Raw genomic sequence first — 25968 nt, 5'->3', positions numbered from 1 at the left:
TAAATTACCACTCAAGATTTTGCTTTCTCTTGTGGACAAGAATGAATTCGGCATTGCAGGGTTTCAAGCAGGAATGAAAAATCAAATATCTAAGCTTCAAGGAGAACTCAGTAACCTATTCCAACATGTCACAATGGAACCAAACCATAATCTTTAACACCTTGTGTGAGCTTAATGAAGGAGTTTAACAGTAGCCACCCAACTTACCGAAAGCATCTAAACCTTTCAACTGTATTTTGTATCTTTTGAAAACACACTCACGGTCTTATCAATAGATATTTTTGCTTTGCTTATGTTGTAGTTTTCTTCTAAATTTCTGTTGCATAGGAACATTTATTTTATTATCAAGACTGTGGTCAAACCTATTCTGGCATTGATCAGTTTGGCACCCATCTCATCAATACAGATGCAGGACTAACACAGCTCTGACTCATGTACACAAATCACAGTTGTGATGGTGGAAGCATAAAGAAAATACCATCAAATGTACCAGACAGACAGCCTTTTTAATGAACCAGAAAACTACACCACATCAAGCTAAGTTTATAACAGAGCTATTTAAAGTTTTTATAATGCTAACACATTGAAAATGGTTAAGGCTAAATATTTTTCGAAGTTCAGATACTGTATTTTTATGTAGGCAGCAGTTATATTATTCAACAAACAAAAAAGCACATCATCTACTTTACTCTAGGAAGAGACCTCAGCGCAAGTAACAAGCATGAAAAACACGAATACATAAAATGAAAGAAGCAAAAATGTAATACACTGAAAGCAAATTAACACAAAGAGGGAAAAGGCAGAAGAGTGATTGTGGGAGGGAGGACATTTGTTCAGTAGGTAACCACCATCAAAATGGAACCAGACCACCTCTTTCCAAACACTGAAGGTGACAGTCGCTCAAGTAATGTCATTCGCAAGCTATTTCTTTTTCTGTCTAGACTAAGATTCAGACACGAAGAGGATTGCCCACAATTAAGTTTGACCAAATGTGCTAAATTAGCATACTGCCTCATAGATGTTTTGAAGATGTTCTACTCACGCATGGATTTTTCCATTGTAGTATTGTGTGTCCATGATTATCACCAGATGAGCAGCTACATTTATACCCCAGCATAGACTCCGTGAAGCCACAACCACCTGCACAGCACCTGTAGAAGGAGGAGGGAGAGACTGATGAAGCACATAAGCATCCACAATCCCCTTGCCTTCCTCTTGTAGGTTAGAGACAGCCCTCTGAACTGCGAGGAAGCTAGCCCTCTAACATGCTATCAAATCACATTTTCTTCACCAGATTTCACAACTACCACATGCCTCACCAGAATTGAAGAGCTGCTCCACAATGCGGCGCTCCAAAGAGCTCAGACCCTCATGTAGGTAACCCACTCCGTTCAGCAGAGTTTCTTTTAGGGTGTTGTCATTTAACTTCTCTATGTAAGGAGCCAGATCACTCTCTGTGCAGCGCAGGAACCTGAAGGGGTAGGACCAAAGGAAGAGGTACTTATATTAATAATCTTCTACAACATGTTAATGCCACCACACCAGACAAACTGACAGACACTTATTTAATGCCAACTTCTCACGCGCCCATAAGCCTATAGAGGCAGGTGACTGCACAGGTACATATTACTTTCTACTACTTAGGGCCTGATTCTAACTTTGGAGGACGGTGTTAAACCGTCCCAAAAGTGGCGGATATACCACCTACCGTATTACGAGTCCATTATATCCTATGGAACTCGTAATACGGTAGGTGGTATATCCGCCACTTTTGGGACGGTTTAACACCGTCCTCCAAAGTTAGAATCAGGCCCTTAGTCTCTCTTTTCTGGGTGGTAGAGTCAGAGCCAAGGAAGGTATTTTGACCCATTTCAAAACCCTTCTATCCAATTGTAAAACTCCACTCCCACCAATTACCACATACTTTCCTCGAGGGTACAAATACCTAAATATCCTTTATTCACACACCCTACTTTTCACCCCACCTCATAGTACGCAAGCCCTTTCATTGAGCAATAACTTTCCAGCACCAAGCGGCATGCTGACATCAGTTCACAGTGATTTTTACACCAGGTGTGGGAAAGGAATCAAGGTCATCAATGAATGAGACAAATACATCATATCAAATATAACCACACCTATGCACCTTATTAACTACCACACTTACACATGCATGAGGAATCTGCAGAATCCAGCAGAAATAGTGTTAGAGAAGATAAGGAAAATGTTACAAACCCAGTAAGCATATGTTTGTGGCATGTAGTGCTGTAGAGCATATTCCACATAATCCTGCCACCTAGTATTGGGTTCGAATGTGTACAATTTTTTTTCTCTATGAAAAAAGTCTTTAGAATTACGAGGTAGTTTGACTACTCCTCTTGCTGGTAATGCACATGGTCATCGACTCAATTGTTAGATTGTTTTCCCACATGGGGGTTGAGAATGGAATATGAAAAACGTACAAGTTACTTACCTTCGGTAACGAAATATGTGATAGAGACATATTCTAGTTGCAGATTCCTCACCTTAGAATTTCCCCCAGGCGTCAGACTGGATCCAGAGATTTTTCTTCGACCAATACCCTTGCGCGTCAGTAGGTGGCGTCGGTCGACTCTACAGGTGTCGTTGGCGTCGTAGTGAAGACGTCGGGAGTAGTATATAGATGCCGCCCTCGTGCAGTAATGTCAGTTGTTTTCTTTCCGCGCCACATGCTGATCCGGAGAAGAGCTACCCTGGTCTTTTTTTTTACACACCTTATTTGGTAGAGACATATTCTAGTTGCATATTCCTTATTTTGGAATTTCCCTCCCAGGTGTCAGTCTGGATCCAGAGATTTTTCTTGAGCAGTACCCCCTGTGCACCGTCAGATAGCGTAGGTCGGTTCCGCGTCCACCGTCTGTGTCGTACTTGGCAGATATGTCACAATCCTATAAAGGCGCCACACAAGGAAGCGGACGTCAGTTTCTTTGCGCTTCTGGTGTGGAAGGTCGTTTACAGCCATGGAGAACACGGACTACTGGTGTGTCAAAACTAGGGCCCTGAAAGGGAAGTCCCCGAGCCTAGTAATCAATTCGCAGAGTGGGGAGGATGGGTGGGTGGGTCGGTAAGGAATCTGCAACTAGAATATGTCTCTACCAGATCATGTGTTACGGAAGGTAAGTAACATCTTCATCTGATAGAGACTCCTAGTTGCTGAATCTTTCCCTCAGAATAGATACTCAAGCAATACCATCCCAGAGGTGAGTCTGCAAACCAAGATATACTAGGAAGTCCTGAAGGACCGAATGGGCAAAGTTCCCATTCCTACGGACCGGACTGTCCAGGCAGTAGTGTTTGGTGAATGTGGTCAAGGATGCTCAGGTAGCTGTCTGACAGATGCTCGATGGCCATACTCAACCACTCTTCGTGCCCAGTCCGGAGCCACAAAGATTACTTGGGCCCGGTGTAGGAAAGTGCCCCTTTTGGCATGGTTCCACCCCATCTGATATTGATGCTGTGTTGACATTGTGGGATCCTGCTTACTAGGCCCAAGCACCAGCGTTCTTTCCCAAAAACTGTACCACTGTTCCCACAACACAGTTAAGTCCCTTGTACAAGGTACCCATGGTACCAAGGGCCCTGTGGCCAGGGAAGGTCCACCCCAGGGCTGCAGCATGTGTTATGCCACCCTGGGGGACCCCTCACCAAGCCCATGCACACCGCCATTGCAGCTGAGATCCCTTGGAAGAAGAGCCAACAAGCCTTGGTAGCTGCATACGCTACAGTGCACAGGGGTACTGTCCTGCAAGGAGATGCAAGGGCTAACCGTCTCCCAACTTCGACAGCTGGTAGAGAGGACTGTAAGGAAATGCCTCCTTGGCATGGTTACCCCCTGACTTTTTGCCTTTGCGGATGCTATGTTTTGAATTGAAAGTGTGCTGAGGCCTGCTAACCAGGCCCCAGCACCAGTGTTCTTTCCCTAACCTGTACTTTTGATTCCACAATTGGCACACCCTGGCATCCAGATAAGTCCCTTGTAACTGGTACCTCTGGTACCAAGGGCCCTGATGCCAGGGAAGGTCCCTAAGGGCTGCAGCATGTATTATGCCACCCTAGAGACCCCTCACCCAGCACAGAGACACTGCTTACCAGCTTGTGTGTGCTAGTGAGAACAAAATGAGTAAGTCGACATGGCACTCCCCTCAGGGTGCCATGCCAGCCTCTCACTGCCTATGCAGTATAGGTAAGACACCCCTCTAGCAGGCCTTACAGCCCTAAGGCAGGGTGCCCTATACCATGGGTGAGGGTACCAGTGCATGAGCACTGTGCCCCTACAGTGTCTAAGCAAAACCTTAGACATTGTAAATGCAGGGTAGCCATAAGAGTATATGGTCTGGGAGTCTGTTCTACACGAACTCCACAGCACCATAATGGCTACACTGAAAACTGGGAAGTTTGGTATCAAACTTCTCAGCACAATAAATGCACACTGATGCCAGTGTACATTTTATTGTAAAATACACCACAGAGGGCACCTTAGGCTGACTGGTTCCAGCAGCCTGCCACACTAGAGACATGTTGCTGGCCCCATGGGGAGAGTGCCTTTGTCACTCTGAGGCCAGTAACAAAGCCTGCACTGGGTGGAGATGCTAACACCTCCCCCAGGCAGGAGCTGTAACACCTGGCGGTGAGCCTCAAAGGCTCACCCCTTTGTCACAGCACCGCAGGACACTCCAGCTAGTGGAGTTGCCCGCCCCCTCCGGCCCCCACTTTTGGCGGCAAGGCCGGAGAAAATAATGAGAACAACAAGGAGGAGTCACTGGCCAGTCAGGACAGCCCCTAAGGTGTCCTGAGCTGAGGTGACACTGACTTTTAGAAATCCTCCATCTTGCAGATGGAGGATTCCCCCAATAGGATTAGGGATGTGACCCCCCTCCCCTTGGGAGGAGGCACAAAGAGGGTGTACTCACCCTCAGGGCTAGTAGCCATTGGCTACTAACCCCCCAGACCTAAACACGCCCTTAAATTTAGTATTTAAGGGCTCTCCCTGAACCTAGAAACTAGATTCCTGCAACAACAAGAAGAAGGACTGCCTAGCTGAAAACCCCTGCAGAGGAAGACCAGAAGACAACAACTGCCTTGGCTCCAGAAACTCACCGGCCTGTCTCCTGCCTTCCAAAGAACTCTGCTCCAGCGACGCCTTCCAAAGGGACCAGCGACCTCTGACTCCTCTGAGGACTGCCCTGCTTCGACGACGACGACAAGAAACTCCCGAGGACAGCGGACCTGCTCCAAAAAGACTGCAACTTTATCCAAAGGAGCAGCTTTAAAGAACCCTGCAATCTCCCCGCAAGAAGCGTGAGACTTGCAACACTGCACCCGGCGACCCCGACTCGGCTGGTGGAGAACCAACACCTCAGGGAGGACCCCCGGACTACTCTACGACTGTGAGTACCAAAACCTGTCCCCCCTGAGCCCCCACAGCGCCTCTGAAACCTAAGTCCCGACGCCTGGAAAAGACCCTGCACCCGCAGCCCCCAGGACCTGAAGGACCGGACTTTCACTGCAGAAGTGACCCCCAGGAGTCCCTCTCCCTTGCCCAAGTGAAAGTTTCCCCGAGGAAGCCCCCCCCTTGCCTGCCTGCAGCGCTGGAGAGATCCCTTGATCTCTCATTGACTTCCATTGCGAACCCGACGCTTGTTCTAACACTGCACCCGGCCGCCCCCGCGCCGCTGAGGGTGAAATTTCTGTGTGGGCTTGTGTCCCCCCCGGTGCCCTACAAAACCCCCCGGGTCTGCCCTCCGAAGACGCGGGTACTTACCTGCTGGCAGACTGGGACCGGGGCACCCCCTTCTCTCCATTGAAGCCTATGCGTTTTGGGCACCACTTTGAACTCTGCACCTGACCGGCCCTGAGCTGCTGGTGTGATAACTTTGGGGTTGCTCTGAACCCCCAACGGTGGGCTACCTTGGACCAAGAACTGAACCCTGTAAGTGTCTTACTTACCTGGTAAAACTAACAAAAACTTACCTCCCCCAGGAACTGTGAAAATTGCACTAAGTGTCCACTTTTAAAATAGCTATTTGTGAATAACTTGAAAAGTATACATGCAATTGAAATGATTCAAAATTCCTAAGGTACTTACCTGCAATACCTTTCAAACAAGATATTACATGTTAAATTTGAACCTGTGGTTCTTAAAATAAACTAAGAAAAGATATTTTTCTATACAAAACCTATTGGCTGGATTTGTCTCTGAGTGTGTGTACCTCATTTATTGTCTATGTGTATGTACAACAAATGCTGAACACTACTCCTTGGATAAGCCTACTGCTCGACCACACTACCACAAAATAGAGCATTAGTATTATCTCTTTTTACCACTATTTTACCTCTAAGGGGAACCCTTGGACTCTGTGCATGCTATTCCTTACTTTGAAATAGCACATACAGAGCCAACTTCCTACAAGGACCAAGGGGACCACACCAGGTTACCACCTGTTTTGCAGGATCCATGCAGTTTAGCAAGAGAGAAGATCCACGCAGCCGGACGTCGTTGCAGTTGATCCTACGGATGCAGGGGAGTGACTCCTCCACTCCAAGAGAGATTCCTTCTTGCTGAAGACTCGTCACCCTAAGAGGATGCACAGCCAGGGAAATGTTGCAGTTGCTGGAAGGAGCCGGAGAAACAATGTTGCAGAGCAGAAGCATCACTGGAGTTGCAGATTTTCAGTTCCAGGATAGTCCAGTTGCAGTCCCGGTGGCCAGAAGATGAAGTAAATGGTGCAGAGCAGTCCTGCTGTAAACTTGCACATCAAATCTTAAGACCCACCCTGGAGGGAGACCCTAAAGGAAGTGTGATTGGTCACCTAGCAGGGTGACCACCTATCAGTAGGGGGCTGTGACGAACCTGTCTGATCTGGCCAGCCAGATACTCCCACTGGCCTCTGCCCTGCTTGAATTCAAGATGACAGAATCAAGTGGCCACCTGGAGGAGCTCTGAGCCCCACCCCTGGGGTAATGATGGAAACGGGAGGGGTTACTCCCCTTTCCACTGTCCAGTTTCATGCCAGAGCAGAGACCGGGGTCCCTAGACTGGTGCAAACCTGTGCCCTTCAAAGCATCCCGGTGGCTTAGGGAGGCTAACCTTCCCAAGCCATGTAACACATATTTCCAAAGGGAGAGGGTGTTGCCTTCCTCTCCTACAGGAAATCCTTTGTTTTGCTTTCCCCTGCCTGAGCTGGTCAAGCAGCAGGAGGGCAGAAACATGCCTGTGGGGTGGCAGCAGCGTGCGCTGCCTGGAAAACCCCAGAAGACTGGTAGGAGCAATGTTGGGGTTCCTCTAAGGAGCTCCCAGAGTGCATGGAATCATGCAACCAATACTGGCAACAGTATTGGGGCATGATTCTGACATGTTTGATACCAAATTCATACCAGGTTCATAGTTACCATTATGTAGCTGGACATAAGTTGTGACCTGTGCCCAGTACACACAAAAAATGTCGTCCCTGTGTTCAAGAAGTCCAGTAAAGTGGGGCTGGAGTTCGTGGGGGCACTACCGCTAGTGCAGGGGTGCCCTCACACACCGGTACCTGCACCCTGCCCTCTGTGCAGAGAGGTCCTACCATAGGCGTGACTTACAGTGACCTGGTGTAGTGACCTGTAGTGAAAACGAGTGCATTCATCCGTTTCGCTCACGCTGCAATGGTAAGCCTGCAGAACCCTTTGCATGGGCTCCATTTGAATGGCAGAATAACTGCTGCAGCTCATAGGGATCCCATGGAACCCCAATGCCCTGGGTACCTAAGTATCATATAGTAGGGACTTACGGGGGGGAACCAGTGTGCCAATTGTGGGAAGAGAAAGGTACAATTTAGAGAAGAGAGCAAACTACTGGGGTCCTGGTTAGCAGGAACCCAGTAGACAGTCAAACATGCTGACAACAGGCAGTAAATGGGGGTAACAATGCCAAGAAAGAGGGCACTTTCCTACAACTATGTAGCTGCTTTACATATCTACTATAGGTATATTTCCTAGAAAGGCTATTGTAGCTCCTTTTTAATGAAAGCAGTGAGCTCTAGGAGGGATAGGTAAAGTTATTTTAGCTTTACGAAAGGAGGTTTGGATGAGCATAACAAGCCACCATGCAATGCCTAATTTAGTAATGGCTCTTCATTAGTGTGGTTTTGAGAAACAACAAATAGTTGGTGTGTTTTCTTAAATTATTTAATCCTGTAAACATAGTACATGAGAGCTCATTCTATGTCTAACGTAAGGAAAGCCCTTTCTGCAACTGAGCCAGTTTGGGGGAAAATGAGACAGGCAGTTGAACACATTGATTGAGAAGGAATTGTGAAACCGCCTTTGGAAGAAATTTAGGATTGGTACAAGATCCACCCTGTCTCTATGTAATTGGAAGAAGGTTTCTTCTAAAGTTAATGCCTGAAGCTCACTGATGCGTATTAGTGAAGTGATAGGGGCTAGGAATGTTACCTTCCAGGATAAAAGCTGGAGGGGACAGGAAAGGAGGGGATTCAAATAGAGGGCCAATCAATTGTGTTATACAATATTAAAATTCAACATAGCAACTGGAGGCCCTCTAGGCGGAATGACACTGGTAATACCTTTGAGAAAGGCTTTGATGACTAGAATACTAAATAGTAAAGTGGGTTGCCTGTTTTGTAGATATGCTGCTACAGCTGCTAGGTGTAGCCTTATAGATGTGAAAGTAAACCAGAGGTATACAAATAAAATAAGCAGCAGACAACATCTAGAACTTTGGCCACTAATGGATCAATGCATTTGGAAAGGCAATAGTGAATACATCTTTTACATTTAGCAGTGTAACAGGTACGAGTAGTAGGCCTGCATGGTCATTTAAGAATGTCCAATCACTACTGTGGAAGATTAAGGTAAACCAAATTTTAGGACTTCAGGAGCCAGATCACAAGGTTGAAGGACCTGGGGTTTGGGTGTCTGATTTCTCCATGGTTCTGCGTGAGAAGGTCCTGCTTGTTCAGAAGTACTTTGTGGGGAACAACTGACAGTTCTAGGAGTGTGTTGAACCATGGTTGCAGCATCCACGTGGGAGCGACTAGGATGAGGGTGAGAGATTTCTGCTTAAGTTCGCAAACCACAAACTGAAGCAGTGGGAGAGTGGAAAAGCGTAAGCAAATATCCTGGCCTAACTCATCCACAGTGAGTTGCCCTTGGACTGTGGGAACCTGGACGCAATGTTTGGGCACTTGGTGTTTTCTGTTTTGGCAAAGAGGCATATTTGTGGTTGTCCCAAAGGCTAGAAGCATCAGAGGAGGACATGTCGGTGAAGTTCCCACTTGTGGACTTGTTGGTGCCTCCTGCTGAGGAGATCTGCAGAGTCAATGTCCACCAGCGGCAGGTACTTGCTAACACGGCTCTATGGTTAATATGTTTTGACGACAAAGTAAATAAAAGGTGAACTCTCCTAAATAGGTGAGTGGACAGCTTCTGTCTGATAGCCGCAGGGCACACTCACAGATAGGCCTTTCCTAAGAGCTTGAAGCTTTGATGCAGTTCACAAGCTTAGCACATTCTGCCCCTGCAGGCAGAACAAGAGAACGCCTGGGTAATTAAGGGTTAGGCAGAACTCAGTGGAATCCCACTGAGTTTTTATATAACTACGTGGAATTCCACACACCCCTAGATAATACATGGCTGTCATATTGTCCATTCTGATTAGGATTACCTTGCCAATCAGGTAAGGAAGGAAGGCTTTTAGCGCAAGGTGAACAACTAGCAATTCCAGGTGACTGATGTGGAGATGTCTCTGGCTGGGTGTCCAGTGTCCCTTACCAGTTAGATCTTGGGAATTAGCTTCCCATCCAATGAGGGAGGCATCAGTTTTTCATGGTCCTCTGCTCTAAGAAAGGCAGTCTTTTTAATAAGTTTTTATTGTTCCACCACTTCAGAGAGCGGGAAGCTTCATGGCCGAACAAGTGGTGTTTCAGCGCTGAGGATTTCGGCTCCGATGAACTGCTTGGCTCTGAGGTAGGATGAATCGACTCAGGAGAATGCAGTCTGATTTTTATTTTTTGTGCAGAGCCGAAGCTGGGCATGTCTGAGACAGACAGACAGTGCCAACCATGGCTCAAAGGCAATGGTTGGCACCAAAAGCTTTTGGTCTGTCTGGCATGGGTAGTCGACCCTTTATAGTGGTCTGCTGGGATCGTGGTGGAGGGGGCACAGTACTCACAGCTTGTTAACCTGGAGTGAGATCCATCATTTTGATCTCAGAGTTGGAGACATCGTCACGGGAGAAGTATCCTTCGTCTGCAGCCGACGCCTGTGCCTGCACCTCTTTTTGGATGTCCTTTGTTCTGAAGAGTTCAGGTGTTTCCTTGACACTGGTGGGACATTTCGAGGGGTCGAGTGCAACGGTCCACCAGTGTCTTCCTGGACTGAAAATATCTCAAGGTCTCGCAGCTGGTCTTGCTGTGCTCCAGGGAGACGCATAGGTTACACACGTAGTGGAGGTTAGTGCGCAGATATCTGGCATAACACCAAGGACAGAATCGAAAAGGTGTGTGTTCCATCGCTGAGTGGATATGGTGCGGGGATGGCCAAGATGCAAAATGCACCCCGAATGCCCACAGGGGCACCACAGCCTGCGCGAGTCACCTTGACCAAGCAGACGTCAAACAGATGAGAGAGGAGGAGAAAGACCACAATCAAAAAAATAACGATGGAAATAGGCAAAGAGAAATGTACGACAACTGTGTCGAACTGGAGCACACATCCTAACGAGATGGTAAAAGGAAACAACCTAAAAATGGAGTTGATGAACATGCGCATACCCAGCAAGAGGAGGAGTCACACTATCTTATTCTCTTGAAAGACTTTCTTTAAAGAAAAACAACCTGCATACATTTAAGCCTAACACTAGATGGCAGGATTATACTAAGCATGTGTATCTACAGCCACACATATACCTCAACCATAACTTTTTCTTCTGCTAGATACATCTTAATGCAGATTCCTCATTCTATGAGTGAGTTTCCAAACATTATCTTCATGGGAGGTGGACTGATTAGTGCTGAATAACAAAGGAAGGAATGTAGCCTTGACAAAGTCTCCATCACTATATGTGAGACAATGTTTCGCAAACATATGCAAGTATGACCATGTTATCACCCAGCAGCAGTCAACCACTGGTTTGCCTCAGATAAGATTTGGCAAAGCAGCCATTGCCTTGGAGGAGGGGGAAAGAATGACAACTGGATGATTTTTCTTGGACAAAGTACAGCAGATTTGAATACAAAAGGGTAAACTAATGGGGAATTGTACACTTAGTCAATTATTTTCCCTTCTTGGGTTTGGTGAAGCCCACAAATAACTAATCATCCATTTTTTCCTATGTTGGGCAATCAATTTAGTAAGAAACTGCATGCCTGACATCTAGTCTGTTCACCTGCTGCTTCTCCCTGTTGGGGTGAAGATGACTGAAGGATGGACGGGTGATGGACTGACATATGTGAAAGGCAGAAACCATGTTGGGGAACTAAGTTGGGCAATGTGCAATGTTTATCCAGATAGATGAAAATGAGGACATTGAGCTCACTAACATTACCAGCTAAAGTCACTGCAAGTAAGTCCATTTACAGAGTCCAACATAAAACTAGACAGTGCATCAGCTCAAATAGGGAAGCCAAAAGGAATGTTACAGCAAGATTCAACTCCCATCCTGGGACAACAGACAAACTAGGATAAAAAGAAGAAATGCAATTTGTAAGGAAATGCCTCCTTGGCATGGTTATCCCCTGACTTTTTGCCTTTGCTGATGCTATGTTTTGATTTGAAAGTGTGCTGAGGCCTGCTAACCAGGCCCCAGAACCAGTGTTCTTTCCCTAACCTGTACTTTTGTTTACACAATTGGCACACCCTGGCATCCAGGTAAGTCCCTTGTAACTGGTACCCCTGGTACCAAGGGCCCTGATGCCAGGGAAGGTCTCTAAGGGCTGCAGCATATCTTATACCACCCTGGAGACCCCTCACTCAGCACAGACACACTGCTTGCCAGCTTGTGTGTGCTGGTGAGGACAAAACGAGTAAGTCAACATGGCACTCCCCTCAGGGTGCCATGCCAACCTCACACTGCCTATGCAGTATAGGTAAGACACCCCTCTAGCAGGCCTTACAGCCCTAAGGCAGGATGCACTATACCATAGGTGAGGGCGCCAGTGCATGAGCACTGTGCCCCTACAGTGTCTAAGCCAAACCTTAGACATTGTAAGTGCAGGGTAGCCATAAGAGTATATGGTCTGGGAGTCTGTAAAATACAAACTCCACAGCAGCATAATGGCTACACTGAAAACTGTGAAGTTTGGTATCAAACTTCTCAGCACAATAAATGCACACTGATGCCAGTGTACATTTTATTGTAACATACACCCCAGAGGGCACCTTAGAGGTGCCCCATGAAACCTTAACCAACTACCCGTGTAGGCTGACTGGTTCTAGCAGCCTGCCACACTCGAGACATGTTGCTGGCCACATGGGGAGAGTGCCTTTGTCACTCTGTGGCTAGTAACAAAGCCTGCACTGGGTGGAGATGCTTATCACCTCCCCCTTGCAGGAGCTGTAACACCTGGCGGTGAGCCTCAAAGGCTCACCCCCTTTGTTACAGGGCCACAGGGCATTCCAGCTAGTGGAGTTGCACGCCCCCTCCGGCCACGGCCCCACTTTTGCCGGCAAGGCCGGAGGAGATAATGAGAAAAACAAGGAGGAGTCACTGGCCAGTCAGGACAGCCCCTAAGGCAACCTGAGCTGAAGTGACTGACTTTTAGGAATCCTCCATCTTGCAGATGGAGAATCCCCCCAACAGGGATAGGAATGTGACCCCCCTCCCCTTGGGAGGAGGCAAAAAGAGGGTGTAGCCACCCTCAGGGCTAGTAGCCATTGGCTACTGCCCTCTCTGACCTAAACACACCCCTAAATTCTGTATTTAGGGGCTCCCCTGAACCTAGGAACTCAGATTCCTGCAACCTAAGAAGAAGAGGACTGCTGAGTTGAAAAACCCTGCAGAGAAGACAGAGACACCAACTGCTTTGGCCCCAGCTCTACCGGCCTGTCTCCCCCCCCTTCTGAAGAAACTGCTCCAGCAACGCTTTCCCCAGGACCAGAGACCTCTGAATCCTCAGAGGACTGCCCTGCTCTAGAAGGACCAAGAAACTCCCGAGAACAGCGGCCCTGTTCACCAAAGACTGCAACTTTGTTTCCAAAGGAGCAACTTTAAAACAACTGCGTTTCCCGCCGGAAGCGTGAGACTTGTGGAGAAACAACACTTCAGGGAGGACTCCCCGGCGACTACGAGACTGTGAGTAACCAGAGTTGCCCTCCTGAGCCCCCACAGCGACGCCTGCAGAGGGAATCCCGAGGCTCCCCCTGACTGCGACTGCCTGACTCCCAGATGCCGACGCCTGGAAAAGACTCTGCACCCGCAGCCCCCAGGACCCGAAAGATCGGAACTCCAGTGCAGGAGTGACCCCCAGAAGGCCCTCTCCCTTGCCCAGGTGGTGGCTACCCCCAGGAGCCCCCCCCCTTGCCTGCATTGCTGAAGAGACCCCTTGGTTTCCTATTGATTCCAATTGAAAACCCGACGTGTGTTTGCACTCTGCACCCGGCCGCCCCCGTGCTGCTGATGGTGTATTTTCTGTGCTAACTTGTGCCCCTTCCCCCGGTGCCCTACAAAACCCCCCTGGTCTGCCCTCCGAAGACGCGGGTACTTACCTGCTGGCAGACTGGAACCGGGGCACCCCCTTCTCCATTGAAGCCTATGTGTTTTGGGCACCACTTTGAACTCTGCACCTGACCGGCCCTGAGCTGCTGGTGTGGTAACTTTGGGGTTGCTCTGAACCCCCAACGGTGGGCTACCTTGGACCCAAACTTGAACCCCGTGGGTGGGTTACTTACCTGCAAGAACTAACAATTACTTACCTCCCCTAGGAACTGTGAAAATTGCACTGTGTCTAGTTTTAAAATAGCTATATGTGTTTTATTTGAAAAGTATATATGCTATTGTGATTATTCAAAATTCCTAAAGTACTTACCTGCAATACCTTTCATGCAAAGTATTACATGTAGAATTTGAACCTGTGGTTCTTAAAATAAACTAAGAAAATATATTTTTCTATACAAAAACCTATTGGCCTGGAATTGTCTCTGAGTGTGTGTTGCTCATTTATTGCCTGTGTGCATGTACAACAAATGCTTAACACTACTCCTTTGATAAGCCTACTGCTCGACCACACTACCACAAAATAGAGCATTAGTATTATCTCTTTTTGCCACTATCTTACCTCTAAGGGGAACCCTTGGACTCTGTGCATACTATTCCTTACTTTGAAATAGTGCATACAGAGCCAACTTCCTACACAATTATTTCAAGAAAACACACTACCAATGGCTACTTAAAAAAAGGCCTGCATGGATAAGCCACAGCGATCACACTGAGTGTCCGATTAGTCACACAACAGGGAATTGTCTTCCAAAAGAAGTTCCCACATATGAAGGACAAATACTCTTCTTCCTTGAGAAAACTCCCTGAATAGTCAAAGGGAAAACTGGAATTTCTGACTCCATGGGCGGAAACAAGACACACACCCTCCTACATATATTCAGGAAAGACTAGTTATACTCTGGGCCCTCTCCATGGGTTATTGTTCTAGACATCACATGCAAACATCTCCGGGTATGACAAGGGACCCTTCTTACACCATCTGAGAAAGGGTTTAAAAATCAATTATAACTGACTTAGTCACTGCCATAAACTGGGGAATTTGATTGGTGAATCGCTGAGATTACCAGACTTGCATTGATAACGAGCAGAAAACGTGAACTGACAAAATCACGTTGGTTGGTGCCTTATGTACTACGATGTCCTTACAGCCAGGGCAGGTAGATTAGAGGCTGAGGCTGCATAGTGCTGCTGGAAATCTAATGTTGGGGAAAAAATGTTTGTGGATTCAGTCTGGCACCTGGAGAATATTCATAATATGAGAGATCCGCAGGAAGAAGTATCCATCCATCGATCCATCCATCCATTAGCACTCAGCAGTGTCCTGCACAAACAATGCCCTCCCAGTATAAACACAATTCACCCAGCCCCTCACCTTTGTCGCTGCACGTCTGAAGCACAGGTGGTTAGAATGTCTATGGCAGTCAGCCGCGTCTGCTTACGGGATGGAACAAAGACGATGACCGGTTTTCTTGGTGAGTGCTTAATAATGGCGTGATACACAGGCTTAGCCATGGAAAGCAGCCGAGTCTGGGTGTGACTTATGTTAAAACCCTGGAAAGCATAAAATGGGAGAGCTATTAGACGTGAGGAGAGAAATACGGGAGGAAGAATGAGAGAAGCTGAGGTTTTAAATATGAGATAGACAGGAGTTGGAAATGGAGAGATGGGTCGAGTTCTCCCAATCCAGACCTAATGTACATGTTCATATCTTTCAAGACACCAAGCCCAGTCTACTTTCTGTCCAAGTGTACAGTTCTAATGAAAACATTTCCCTGCTACAACTGACCTAGTCCAGTATTCTTCATCTGTTCAGATATCTGCACAAAAATCCTGCACTCCCCAATCCACATTCACCCTACATTTACATCTCTATAAATAGGCACCCGCTGGCCTCCATCAGTCCATACTTTACCTGTATATGCAGCTCCAGTGGGACAGGGCGCACATTCGGGTGGAAGTTGAATGTGGCTGTGGTGCTGCAACCCAGCCAGTGAGCCACATCCTTGGCATTGGAGAGTGAAGAGCTTAAGGCAACAATCCGAATGGGCCTCTCAATCTGAGAGGAGATGTAGCGCATACGGGAACATATTACTTCCAGGACAGGCTATTCAGAAAAAAGGGTAATGAGATTTGCATCAACAAGAAATCTAAAGCAAGTGGAAAATAGCAGCAGAATAAGACTTGACACAAGCAGGCATAACCACAGCATAAGAAAGTGAAAAACCGGAAGACATTAGATTGCTAGCAGTAGAATATTGGAGTCAGCAACTGTCTGGGTCCAGAGAGAACGGCAGGTTAACATTAATGCAAAACTTGGTGAAATTCTGGTTAGCAACATTAAGAGACATGTGGACCATTGGGTTAGAAGCAGTACAAGGTTGGTAAAAGCTCACATTTCAGGGTTTTTTGGATAGCAGGTGTAGGAAGTTGGGTCTGTATGCACTATTTCAAAGTAAGGAATAGTATGCACAGAGTCCAAGGGTTCCCCTTAGAGGTAAAATAGTGGCAAAAAGAGATAATACTAATGCTCTATTTTGTGGTAGTGTGGTTGAGCAGTAGGCTTATCAAAGGAGTAGTGTTAAGCATTTGTTGTACATACACACAGGCAATAAATGAGGAACACACACTCAAAGACAATTCCAGGCCAATAGGGTTTTGTATAGAAAAATATATTTTCTTAGTTTATTTTAAGAACCACAGGTTCAAATTTTACATGTAATATCTCAAATGAAAGGTATTGCAGGTAAGTACTTTAGGAACTTTGAATAATAACAATAGCATATATACTTTTCAAATAAAACACATATAGCTATTTTAAAACTAGACAGTGCAATTTTCACAGTTCCTAGGGGAGGTAGGTAATTGTTAGTTCTTGCAGGTAAGTAAACCACCTATGGTGTTCAGGTTTGGGTCCAAGGTAGCCCACCGTTGGGGGTTCAGAGCAACCCCAAAGTTACCACACCAGCAGCTCAGGGCCGGTCAGGTGCAGAGTTCAAAGTGGTGCCCAAAACATATAGGCTTCAATGGAGAAGGGGGTGCCCCGGTTCCAGTCTGCCAGCAGGTAAGTATCCACGTCTTCGGAGGGCAGACCAGGGGGGTTTTATAGGGCACCGGGGGGGACACAAGTTAGCACAGAAAGTACACCCTCAGCAGCACGGGGGCGGCCGGGTGCAGTGTGCAAACACACGTCGGGTTTCCAATGGAAATCAATGGGAGACCAAGGGGGTCTCTTCAGCGATGCAGGCAGGCAAGGGGGGGGGGGGGGGGCTCCTCGGGGTAGCCACCACCTGGGCAAGGGAGAGGGCCTCCTGGGGGTCACTCCTGCACTGCAGTTCCGATCCTTCAGGTCCTGGGGGCTGCGGGTGCAGAGTCTTTATCAGGCGTCGGGATCTGGGAGTCAGGCAGTCACGGTCAGGGGCAGCCTTGGGATTCCCTCTGCAGGCGTCGCTGTGGGGGCTCAGGGGGGGGCAACTCTGGCTACTCACAGTCTTGTAGTTGCCGGGGAGTCCTCCCTGAAGTGTTGTTTCTCCACAAGTCGAGCCGGGGGCGTCGGGTGCAGAGTTGCAAGTCTCATGCTTCTGGCGGGAAACGCAGTTGTCTTTAAGTTGCTTCTTTGGAAACAAAGTTGCAGTCTTGGGTGAACAGGGCCGCTGGTCTCTGGAGTTTCTTGGTCCTTTTAGAGCAGGGCAGTCCTCTGAGGATTCAGAGGTCGCTGGTCCCTGAGGAAAGCGTCGCTGGAGCAGTGTCTTTAGAAGTGGGGAGACAGGCCGGTAGAGCTGGGGCCAAAGCAGAAGGTGTCTCCGTCTTCTCTGCAGGGTTTTTCAGCTCAGCAGTCCTCTTCTTCTTAGGCTGCAGGAATCTGAGTTCCTAGGTTCAGGGGAGCCCCTAAATACAGAATTTAGGGGTGTGTTTAGGTCAGGGAGGGCAGTAGCCAATGGCTACTAGCCCCGAGGGTGGCTACACCCTCTTTGTGCCTCCTCCCAAGGGGAGGGGGTCACATTCCTATCCCTGTTGGGGGGATCCTCCATCTGCAAGATGGAGGATTCCTAAAAGTCAGAGTCACTTCAGCTCAGGTTGCCTTAGGGGCTGTCCTGACTGGCCAGTGACGACTCCTTGTTTTTCTCATTATCTCCTCCGGCCTTGCCGCCAAAAGTGGGGCCGTGGCCGGAGGGGGCAGGCAACTCCACTAGCTGGAATGCCCTGTGGTGTTGTAACAAAGGGGGTGAGCCTTTGAGGCTAACCGCCAGGTGTTACAGCTCCTGCAAGGGGGAGGTGATAAGCATCTCCACCCAGTGCAGGCTTTGTTACTAGCCACAGAGTGACAAAGGCACTCTCCCCATGTGGCCAGCAACATGTCTCGAGTGTGGCAGGCTGCTAAAACCAGTCAGCCTACACGGGTAGTTGGTTAAGGTTTCAGGGGGCACCTGTAAGGTACCCTCTGGGGTGTATGTTACAATAAAATGTACACTGGCATCAGTGTGCATTTATTGTGCTGAGAAGTTTGATACCAAACTTCCCAGTTTTCAGTGTAGCCATTATGGTGCTGTGGAGTTAGTGTTTGACAGACTCCCAGACCATATACTCTTATGGCTACCCTGCACTTACAATGTCTAAGGTTTGGCTTAGACACTGTAGGGGCACAGTGCTCATGCACTGGTGCCCTCACCTATGGTATAGTGCACCCTGCCTTAGGGCTGTAAAGCCTGCTAGAGGGGTGACTTACCTATACTACATAGGCAGTGTGAGGTTGGCATGGCACCCTGAGGAGAGTGCCATGTCGACTTACTCGTTTTGTCCTCACCAGCACACACAAGCTGGCAAGCAGTGTCTCTGTTCTGAGTGAGGGGTCCCCAGGGTCGCATAAGACATGCTGCAGCCCTTAGAGACCTTCCCTGGCATCAGGGCCCTTGGTACCAGGGGTACCAGTTACAAGGGACTTACCTGGGTGCCAGGGTGTGCCTATTGTGTAAACAAAAGTACAGGTTAGGGAAAGAACACTGATGCTGGGACCTGGTTAGCAGGCCTCAGCACACTTTCAAATCAAAACATAGCATCAGCAAAGGCAAAGGCAAAAAGTCAGGGGGTAACCATGCCAAGGAGGCATTTCCTTACACAACCACCCCCCCAAACGAAAGAGGATGAGACTAACCTTTCCCAAGAGAGTCTTCATTTTCTAAGTGGAAGAACCTGGAAAGGCCATCTGCATTGGCATGGGCAGTCCCAGGTCTGTGTTCCACTATAAAGTCCATTCCCTGTAGGGAGATGGACCACCTCAACAGTTTTGGATTTTCACCTTTCATTTGCATCAGCCATCTGAGAGGTCTGTGGTCAGTTTGAACTACAAAGTGAGTACCAAAGAGGTGTGGTCTCAGCTTCTTCAGGGACCAAACCACAGCAAAGGCCTCCCTCTCAATGGCACTCCAACGCTGCTCCCTGGGGAGTAACCTCCTGCTAATGAAAGCAACAGGCTGGTCAAGGCTATCATCATTTGTTTGGGACAAAACTGCCCCTATCCCATGTTCAGAGGCATCTGTCTGCACAATGAACTGCTTGGAGTAATCTGGAGCCTTTAGAACTGGTGCTGTGCACATTGCTTGTTTCAGGGTGTCAAAGGCCTGTTGGCATTCTACAGTCCAGTTTACCTTCTTGGGCATTTTCTTGGAGGTAAGTTCTGTGAGGGCTGTCACAATGGATCCATATCCCTTCACAAACATCCTGTAATACCGAGTCAAGCCAAGGAATGCCCTGACTTGAGTCTGGGTTTTTGGAGATGCCCAGTCCAGAATAGTCTGGAGTGGCTGAACTTGGCCTCCACCTACAAGGAGTCCCAAGTAAACCACAGTTCCCTGCCCTATCTGGCATTTGGATGCCTTGATAGAGAGGCCTGCTGATTGCAGAGCCTTCAAAACCTTCTTCAGGTGGACCAGGTGATCCTGCCAGTTGGAGCTGAAGACAGCAATATCATCAAGATAAGCTGCACTAAAGGATTCCAAGCCAGCAAGGACTTGATTCACCAACCTTTGGAAGGTGGCAGGGGCATTCTTTAAACCAAAGGGCATAACAGTAAACTGATAATGCCCATCAGGTGTGGAGAATGCTGTCTTTTCTTTTGCTCCAGGTGCCATTTTGATTTGCCAGTACCCTGCTGTTAAGTCAAAGGTACTTAAAAATTTGGCAGCACCTAATTTATCTATCAGTTCATCAGCCCTTGGAATGGGATGGGCATCTGTCTTGGTGACAGAATTAAGTCCTCTGTAGTCCACACAAAACCTCATCTCTCTCTTCCCATCTTTGGTGTGAGGTTTGGGGACTAAAACCACTGGGCTAGCCCAGGGGCTGTCAGAGTGCTCAATGACTCCCAATTCCAGCATCTTGTGGACTTCCACCTTGATGCTTTCCTTAACTTGGTCAGACTGTCTGAATATTGTGTTTTTGACAGGCATGCTGTCTCCTGTGTCCACATCATGGGTACACAGGTGTGTCTGACCAGGGGTTAGGGAAAAGAGCTCAGCAAACTGTTGCAGGACCTTCCTACAATCAGATTGCTGTTGGTCAGAGAGGGTGTCTGAATAGATCACTCCATCTACTGAGCCATCCTTAGGGTTTGATGAGAGGAGATCTGGGAGAGGTTCACTCTCAGCTTCCTGGTCCTCATCTGTTACCATTAACAGATTCACATCAGCCCTATCATGGAAGAGCTTTAGGCGGTTCACATGGATCACCCTCTTGGGGCTCCTGCTAGTGCCTAGGTCCACCAGGTAGGTGACCTGGCTCATCTTCTCTAGCACTGGGTAAGGGCCACTCCATCTGTCCTGAAGTGCCCTGGGAGCCACAGGCTCCAAAACCTAGACTTTCTGCCCTGGTTGAAATCCAACCATTGCAGCCTTTTGGTCATACCAAAACTTCTGGAGCTGTTGGCTGGCCTCAAGGTTTTTACTTGCCTTTTCCATGTACTCTGCCATCCTTGAACGTAGGCCAAGTACATAGTCCACTAGGTCTTGTTTAGGCTCATGAAGAGGTCTCTCCCAGCCTTCTTTCACAAGAGCTAGTGGTCCCCTTACAGGGTGGCCAAACAGAAGTTCAAAGGGTGAGAACCCTACTCCCTTCTGAGGCACCTCTCTGTAAGCGAAAAGCAGACATGGCAAGAGGACATCCCATCTCCTTTTGAGTTTTTCAGGGAGCCCCACGATCATGCCTTTTAATGTATTGTTGAATCTCTCCACAAGGCCATTAGTTTGTGGATGATAGGGTGTAGTGAATTTATAAGTCACTCCACTCTCATTCCACATGTGTTTCAGGTATGCTGACATGAAGTTGGTACCTCTGTCAGACACCACCTCCTTAGGAAATCCCACTCTGGTAAAGATACCAATGAGGGCCCTGGCTACTGCAGGGGCAGTAGTCGGCCTAAAGGGGAATAGCTTCAGGGTATCTAGTAGCATGATCCACTACTACTAGTATGTACATGTTCCCTGAGGCTGTGGGAGGTTCAAGTGGACCCACTATGTCCACACCCACTCTTTCAAAGGGGACCCCCACCACTGGAAGTGAAATGAGGGGGGCCTTCTGATGTCCATCTGTCTTACCACTGGCTTGACAGGTGGTGCAGGAGACACAAAACTCCTTAACTTTCTGGGATATGTTGGGCCAGTAGAGACTAGTCTCTCCCACGTCTTGGTTTGTCCCAAATGCCGAGCAAGGGGAATATCATGGGGTAAGGTTAGTATGAACTCTCTGAACTCCTGAGGCACTACCACTCTCCTAGTGGCACCAGGTTTGGGATCTCTTACCTCAGTGTACAGGAGTCCATCTTCCCAATAGACCCTATGTGTTCTAGTTTTCTTGCCATTGGACTCTTCAGCAGCTTGCTGCCTAAGGCCTTCAAGAGAGGGACAGGTTTCTTGCCCCTTACACAACTGCTCCCTTGAGGGTCCCCCTGGGCCTAAGAGCTCAACCTGATAAGGTTCCAACTCCATAGGCTCAGTTCCCTCAGAGGGCAGAACTTCTTCCTGGGAAGAGAGGTTCTCTTTTTATTGTGTTGCAGCTGGTTTCCCAGTTGTCTTTCCTTTCCTCTTGGTAGGCTGGGCCCTTTTTCCAGACTCCAGCTCTACTTTTTCACCCTGAGCCTTGCACTGTGCCCTTGTCTTGACACACACATCAGTTCAGGGATACCCAGCATGGCTGCATGGGTTTTCAGTTCTACCTCAGCCCATGCTGAGGACTCCAGGTCATTTCCAAGCAAACAGTCTACTGGGATATTTGAGGAGACCACCACCTGTTTCAGGCCATTGACCCCTCCCCACTCTAAAGTTACCATAGCCATGGGATGTACTTTAGTTTGATTGTCAGCATTGGTGACTGGATAAGTTTGTCCAGCCAGGTATTGACCAGGGGAAACCAGTTTCTCTGTCACCATGGTGACACTGGCACCTGTATCCCTCAGGCCTTCTACACTTGTCCCATTAATTAAGAGCTGCTGCCTGTATTTTTGCATGTTAGGAGGCCAGGCAGCTAGTGTAAAGAAATGGCTCCCTGTTGCAGTTACCCCCCACTTTTTGCCTGATACTGATGCTGACTTGACTGAGAAGTGTGCTGGGACCCTGCTAACCAGGCCCCAGCACCAGTGTTCTTTCACCTAAAAATGTACCATTGTTTCCACAATTGGCACACCCGGGCATCCAGGTAAGTCCCTTGTAACTGGTACCCCTGGTACCAAGGGCCCTGATGCCAGGGTAGGTCTCTAAGGGCTGCAGCATATCTTATGCCACCCTGGGGACCCCTCACTCAGCACAGACACACTGCTTGCCAGCTTGTGTGTGCTAGTGGGGATAAAATGTCTAAGTGGACATGGCACTCCCCTCAGGGTGCCATGCCAACCTCACACTGCCTGTGGCATAGGTAAGTCACCCCTCTAACAGGCCTTACAGCCCTAAGGCAGGGTGCACTATACCACAGGTGAGGGCATAGGTGCATGAGCACTATGCCCCTACAGTGTCTAAGTCTATTCTTAGACATTGTAAGTACAGTTGTGGCCATATTAAGTATACGGTCTGGGAGTTTGTCAAAAACGAACTCCACAGCTCCATAATGGCTACACTGAATACTGGGAAGTTTAGTATCAAACTTCTCAGAATAATAAACCCACACTGATGCCAGTGTTGGATTTATTCAAAAATGCACACAGAGGGCATCTTAGAGATGCCCCCTGTATTTTACCCAATTGTTCAGTGCCGGACTGACTGGTCTGTGCCAGCCTGCTGCTGAGAGACGAGTTTCTGACCCCATGCGGTGAGAGCCTTTGTGCTCTCTGAGGACAGAAACAAAGCCTGCTCTGGGTGGAGGTGTTTCACACCTCCCCCCTGCAGGAACTGTAACACCTAGCAGTGAGCTTCAAAGGCTCAAGCTTCGTGTTACAATGCCCCAGGGCACTCCAGCTAGTGGAGATACCCGCCCCCTGGACCCAGCCCCCACTTCTGGCAGCAAGTCCAGGAGAGATAATGAGAAAAACAAGGAGGAGTCACTGGCCAGTCAGGACAGCCCCTAAGGTGTCCTGAGCTGAGGTGACTCTGACCTTTAGAAATCCTCCATCTTGTAGAAGGAGGATTCCCCCAATAGGGATAGGAATGTAACCCCCCTCCCCTTGGGAGGAGGCACAAAGAGGGTGTACCCACCCTCAGGGCTAGTAGTCATTGGCTACTAACCCCCCAGACCTAAACACGCCCTTAAATTTAGTATTTAAGGGCTTCCCTGAACCTAAGAATTTAGATTCCTGCAACTTACAGAAGAAGAGGACTGCTGAGCTGAAAAACCCCTGCAGAAGAAGAAAGAAGACACCAACTGCTTTGGCCCCAGTCCTACCGGCCTGTCTCCTGCCTTCAAAAGAAAACTGTTCCAGCGACGCTTTCCCCAGGACCAGCGATCTCTGAATCCTCAGAGGACTGCCCTGCTTCAAGAAGACCAAGAAACTCCCAAGGACAGTGTAAGGAAATGCCTCCTTGGCATGGTTGCCCCCTGACTTTTTGCCTTTGCTGATGCTATGTTTACAATTGAAAGTGTGCTGAGGCCTGCTAACCAGGCCCCAGCACCAGTGTTCTTTCCCTAACCTGTACTTTTGTATCCACAATTGGCAGACCCTGGCATCCAGATAAGTCCCTTGTAACTGGTACTTCTAGTACCAAGGGCCCTGATGCCAAGGAAGGTCTCTAAGGGATGCAGCATGTCTTATGCCACCCTGGAGACCTCTCACTCAGCACAGACACACTGCTTGCCAGCTTGTGTGTGCTAGTGAGGACAAAACGAGTAAGTCGACATGGCACTCCCCTCAGGGTGCCATGCCAGCCTCTCACTGCCTATGCAGTATAGGTAAGACACCCCTCTAGCAGGCCTTACAGCCCTAAGGCAGGGTGCACTATACCATAGGTGAGGGTACCAGTGCATGAGCATGGTACCCCTACAGTGTCTAAACAAAACCTTAGACATTGTAAGTGCAGGGTAGCCATAAGAGTATATGGTCTGGGAGTCTGTCCAACACGAACTCCACAGCACCATAATGGCTACACTGAAAACTGGGAAGTTTGGTATCAAACTTCTCAGAACAATAAATGCACACTGATACCAGTGTACATTTTATTGTAAAATACACCACAGAGGGCACCTTAGAGGTGCCCCCTGAAACTTAACCGACTGTCTGTGTAGGCTGACTAGTTCCAGCAGCCTGCCACACCAGAGACATGTTGCTGGCCCCATGGGGAGAGTGCCTTTGTCACTCTGAGGCCAGTAACAAAGCCTGCACTGGGTGGAGATGCTAACACCTCCCCCAGGCAGGAGCTGTGACACCTGGCGGTGAGCCTCAAAGGCTCACCCCTTTGTCACAGCCCAGCAGGGCACTCCAGCTTAGTGGAGTTGCCCGCCCCCTCCGGCCACGGCCCCCACTTTTGGCGGCAAGGCTGGAGGGAACAAAGAAAGCAACAAGGAGGAGTCACTGGCCAGTCAGGACAGCCCCTAAGGTGTCCTGAGCTGAGGTGACTCTGACTTTTAGAAATCCTCCATCTTGCAGATGGAGGATTCCCCCAATAGGGTTAGGATTGTGACCCCCTCCCCTTGGGAGGAGGCACAAAGAGGGTGTACCCACCCTCAGGGCTAGTAGCCATTGGCTACTAACCCCCCAGACCTAAACACGCCCTTAAATTTAGTATTTAAGGGCTACCCTGAACCCTAGAAAATTAGATTCCTGCAACTACAAGAAGAAGGACTGCCTAGCTGAAAAACCCCTGCAGAGGAAGACCAGAAGACGACAACTGCCTTGGCTCCAGAAACTCACCGGCCTGTCTCCTGCCTTCCAAAGATCCTGCTCCAGCGACGCCTTCCAAAGGGACCAGCGACCTCGACATCCTCTGAGGACTGCCCCTGCTTCGAAAAGACAAGAAACTCCCGAGGACAGCGGACCTGCTCCAAGAAAGGCTGCAACTTTGTTTCCAGCAGCTTTAAAGAACCCTGCAAGCTCCCCGCAAAAGGCGTGAGACTTGCAACACTGCACCCGGCGACCCCGACTCGGCTGGTGGCGATCCAACAACTCAGGAGGGACCCCAGGACGACTCTAAGACTGTGAGTACAAAAACCTGTCCCCCCTGAGCCCCCACAGCGCCGCCTGCAGAGGGAATCCCGAGGCTTCCCCTGACCGCGACTCTTTGAATCCTAAGTCCCGACACCTGGGAGAGACCCTGCACCCGCAGCCCCCAGGACCTGAAGGACCGGACTTTCACTGGAGGAGTGACCCCCAGGAGTCCCTCTCCCTTGCCCAAGTGGAGGTTTCCCCGAGGAACCCCCCCCTTGCCTGCCTGCAGCGCTGAAGAGATCCCTAGATCTCCCATTGACTTCCATTACAAACCAGACGCTTGTTTCTACACTGCACCCGGCCGCCCCCGCGCTGCTGAGGGTGAAATTTCTGTGTGGACTTGTGTCCCCCCCGGTGCCCTACAAAACCCCCCTGGTCTGCCCTCCGAAGACGCGGGTACTTACCTGCAAGCAGACCGGAACCGGGGCACCCCCTTCTCTCCATTCTAGCCTATGTGTTTTGGGCACCACTTTGAACTCTGCACCTGACCGGCCCTGAGCTGCTGGTGTGGTGACTTTGGGGTTGCTCTGAACCCCCAACGGTGGGCTACCTTGGACCAAGAACTGAACCCTGTAAGTGTCTTACTTACCTGGTAAAACTA

The 25968-nt window shown here is 48.8% G+C and overlaps 1 protein-coding gene across 1 annotated transcript in view; it reads right to left on the bottom strand.

Moving 5' to 3' along the window:
* Positions 1-25968, bottom strand: part of SNRNP200 (small nuclear ribonucleoprotein U5 subunit 200) — a 527741-nt gene that overhangs the window by 21006 nt on the left and 480767 nt on the right. Inside the window, exons 32-35 of the mRNA XM_069214415.1 lie at positions 15666-15857; positions 15126-15304; positions 1320-1471; positions 1043-1151 (exon numbers count right to left, since the gene is read on the bottom strand). Coding sequence (XP_069070516.1) covers positions 1043-1151; positions 1320-1471; positions 15126-15304; positions 15666-15857 — 632 coding nt within the window. The remainder of the gene's footprint in view (positions 1-1042; positions 1152-1319; positions 1472-15125; positions 15305-15665; positions 15858-25968) is intronic.

The sequence above is a fragment of the Pleurodeles waltl genome, chromosome 11 (genome assembly GCF_031143425.1).
Source record: "Pleurodeles waltl isolate 20211129_DDA chromosome 11, aPleWal1.hap1.20221129, whole genome shotgun sequence".
NCBI classification, from domain to species: domain Eukaryota; kingdom Metazoa; phylum Chordata; class Amphibia; order Caudata; family Salamandridae; genus Pleurodeles; species Pleurodeles waltl.
This window is presented reverse-complemented; position numbering and strand designations above follow the sequence as displayed.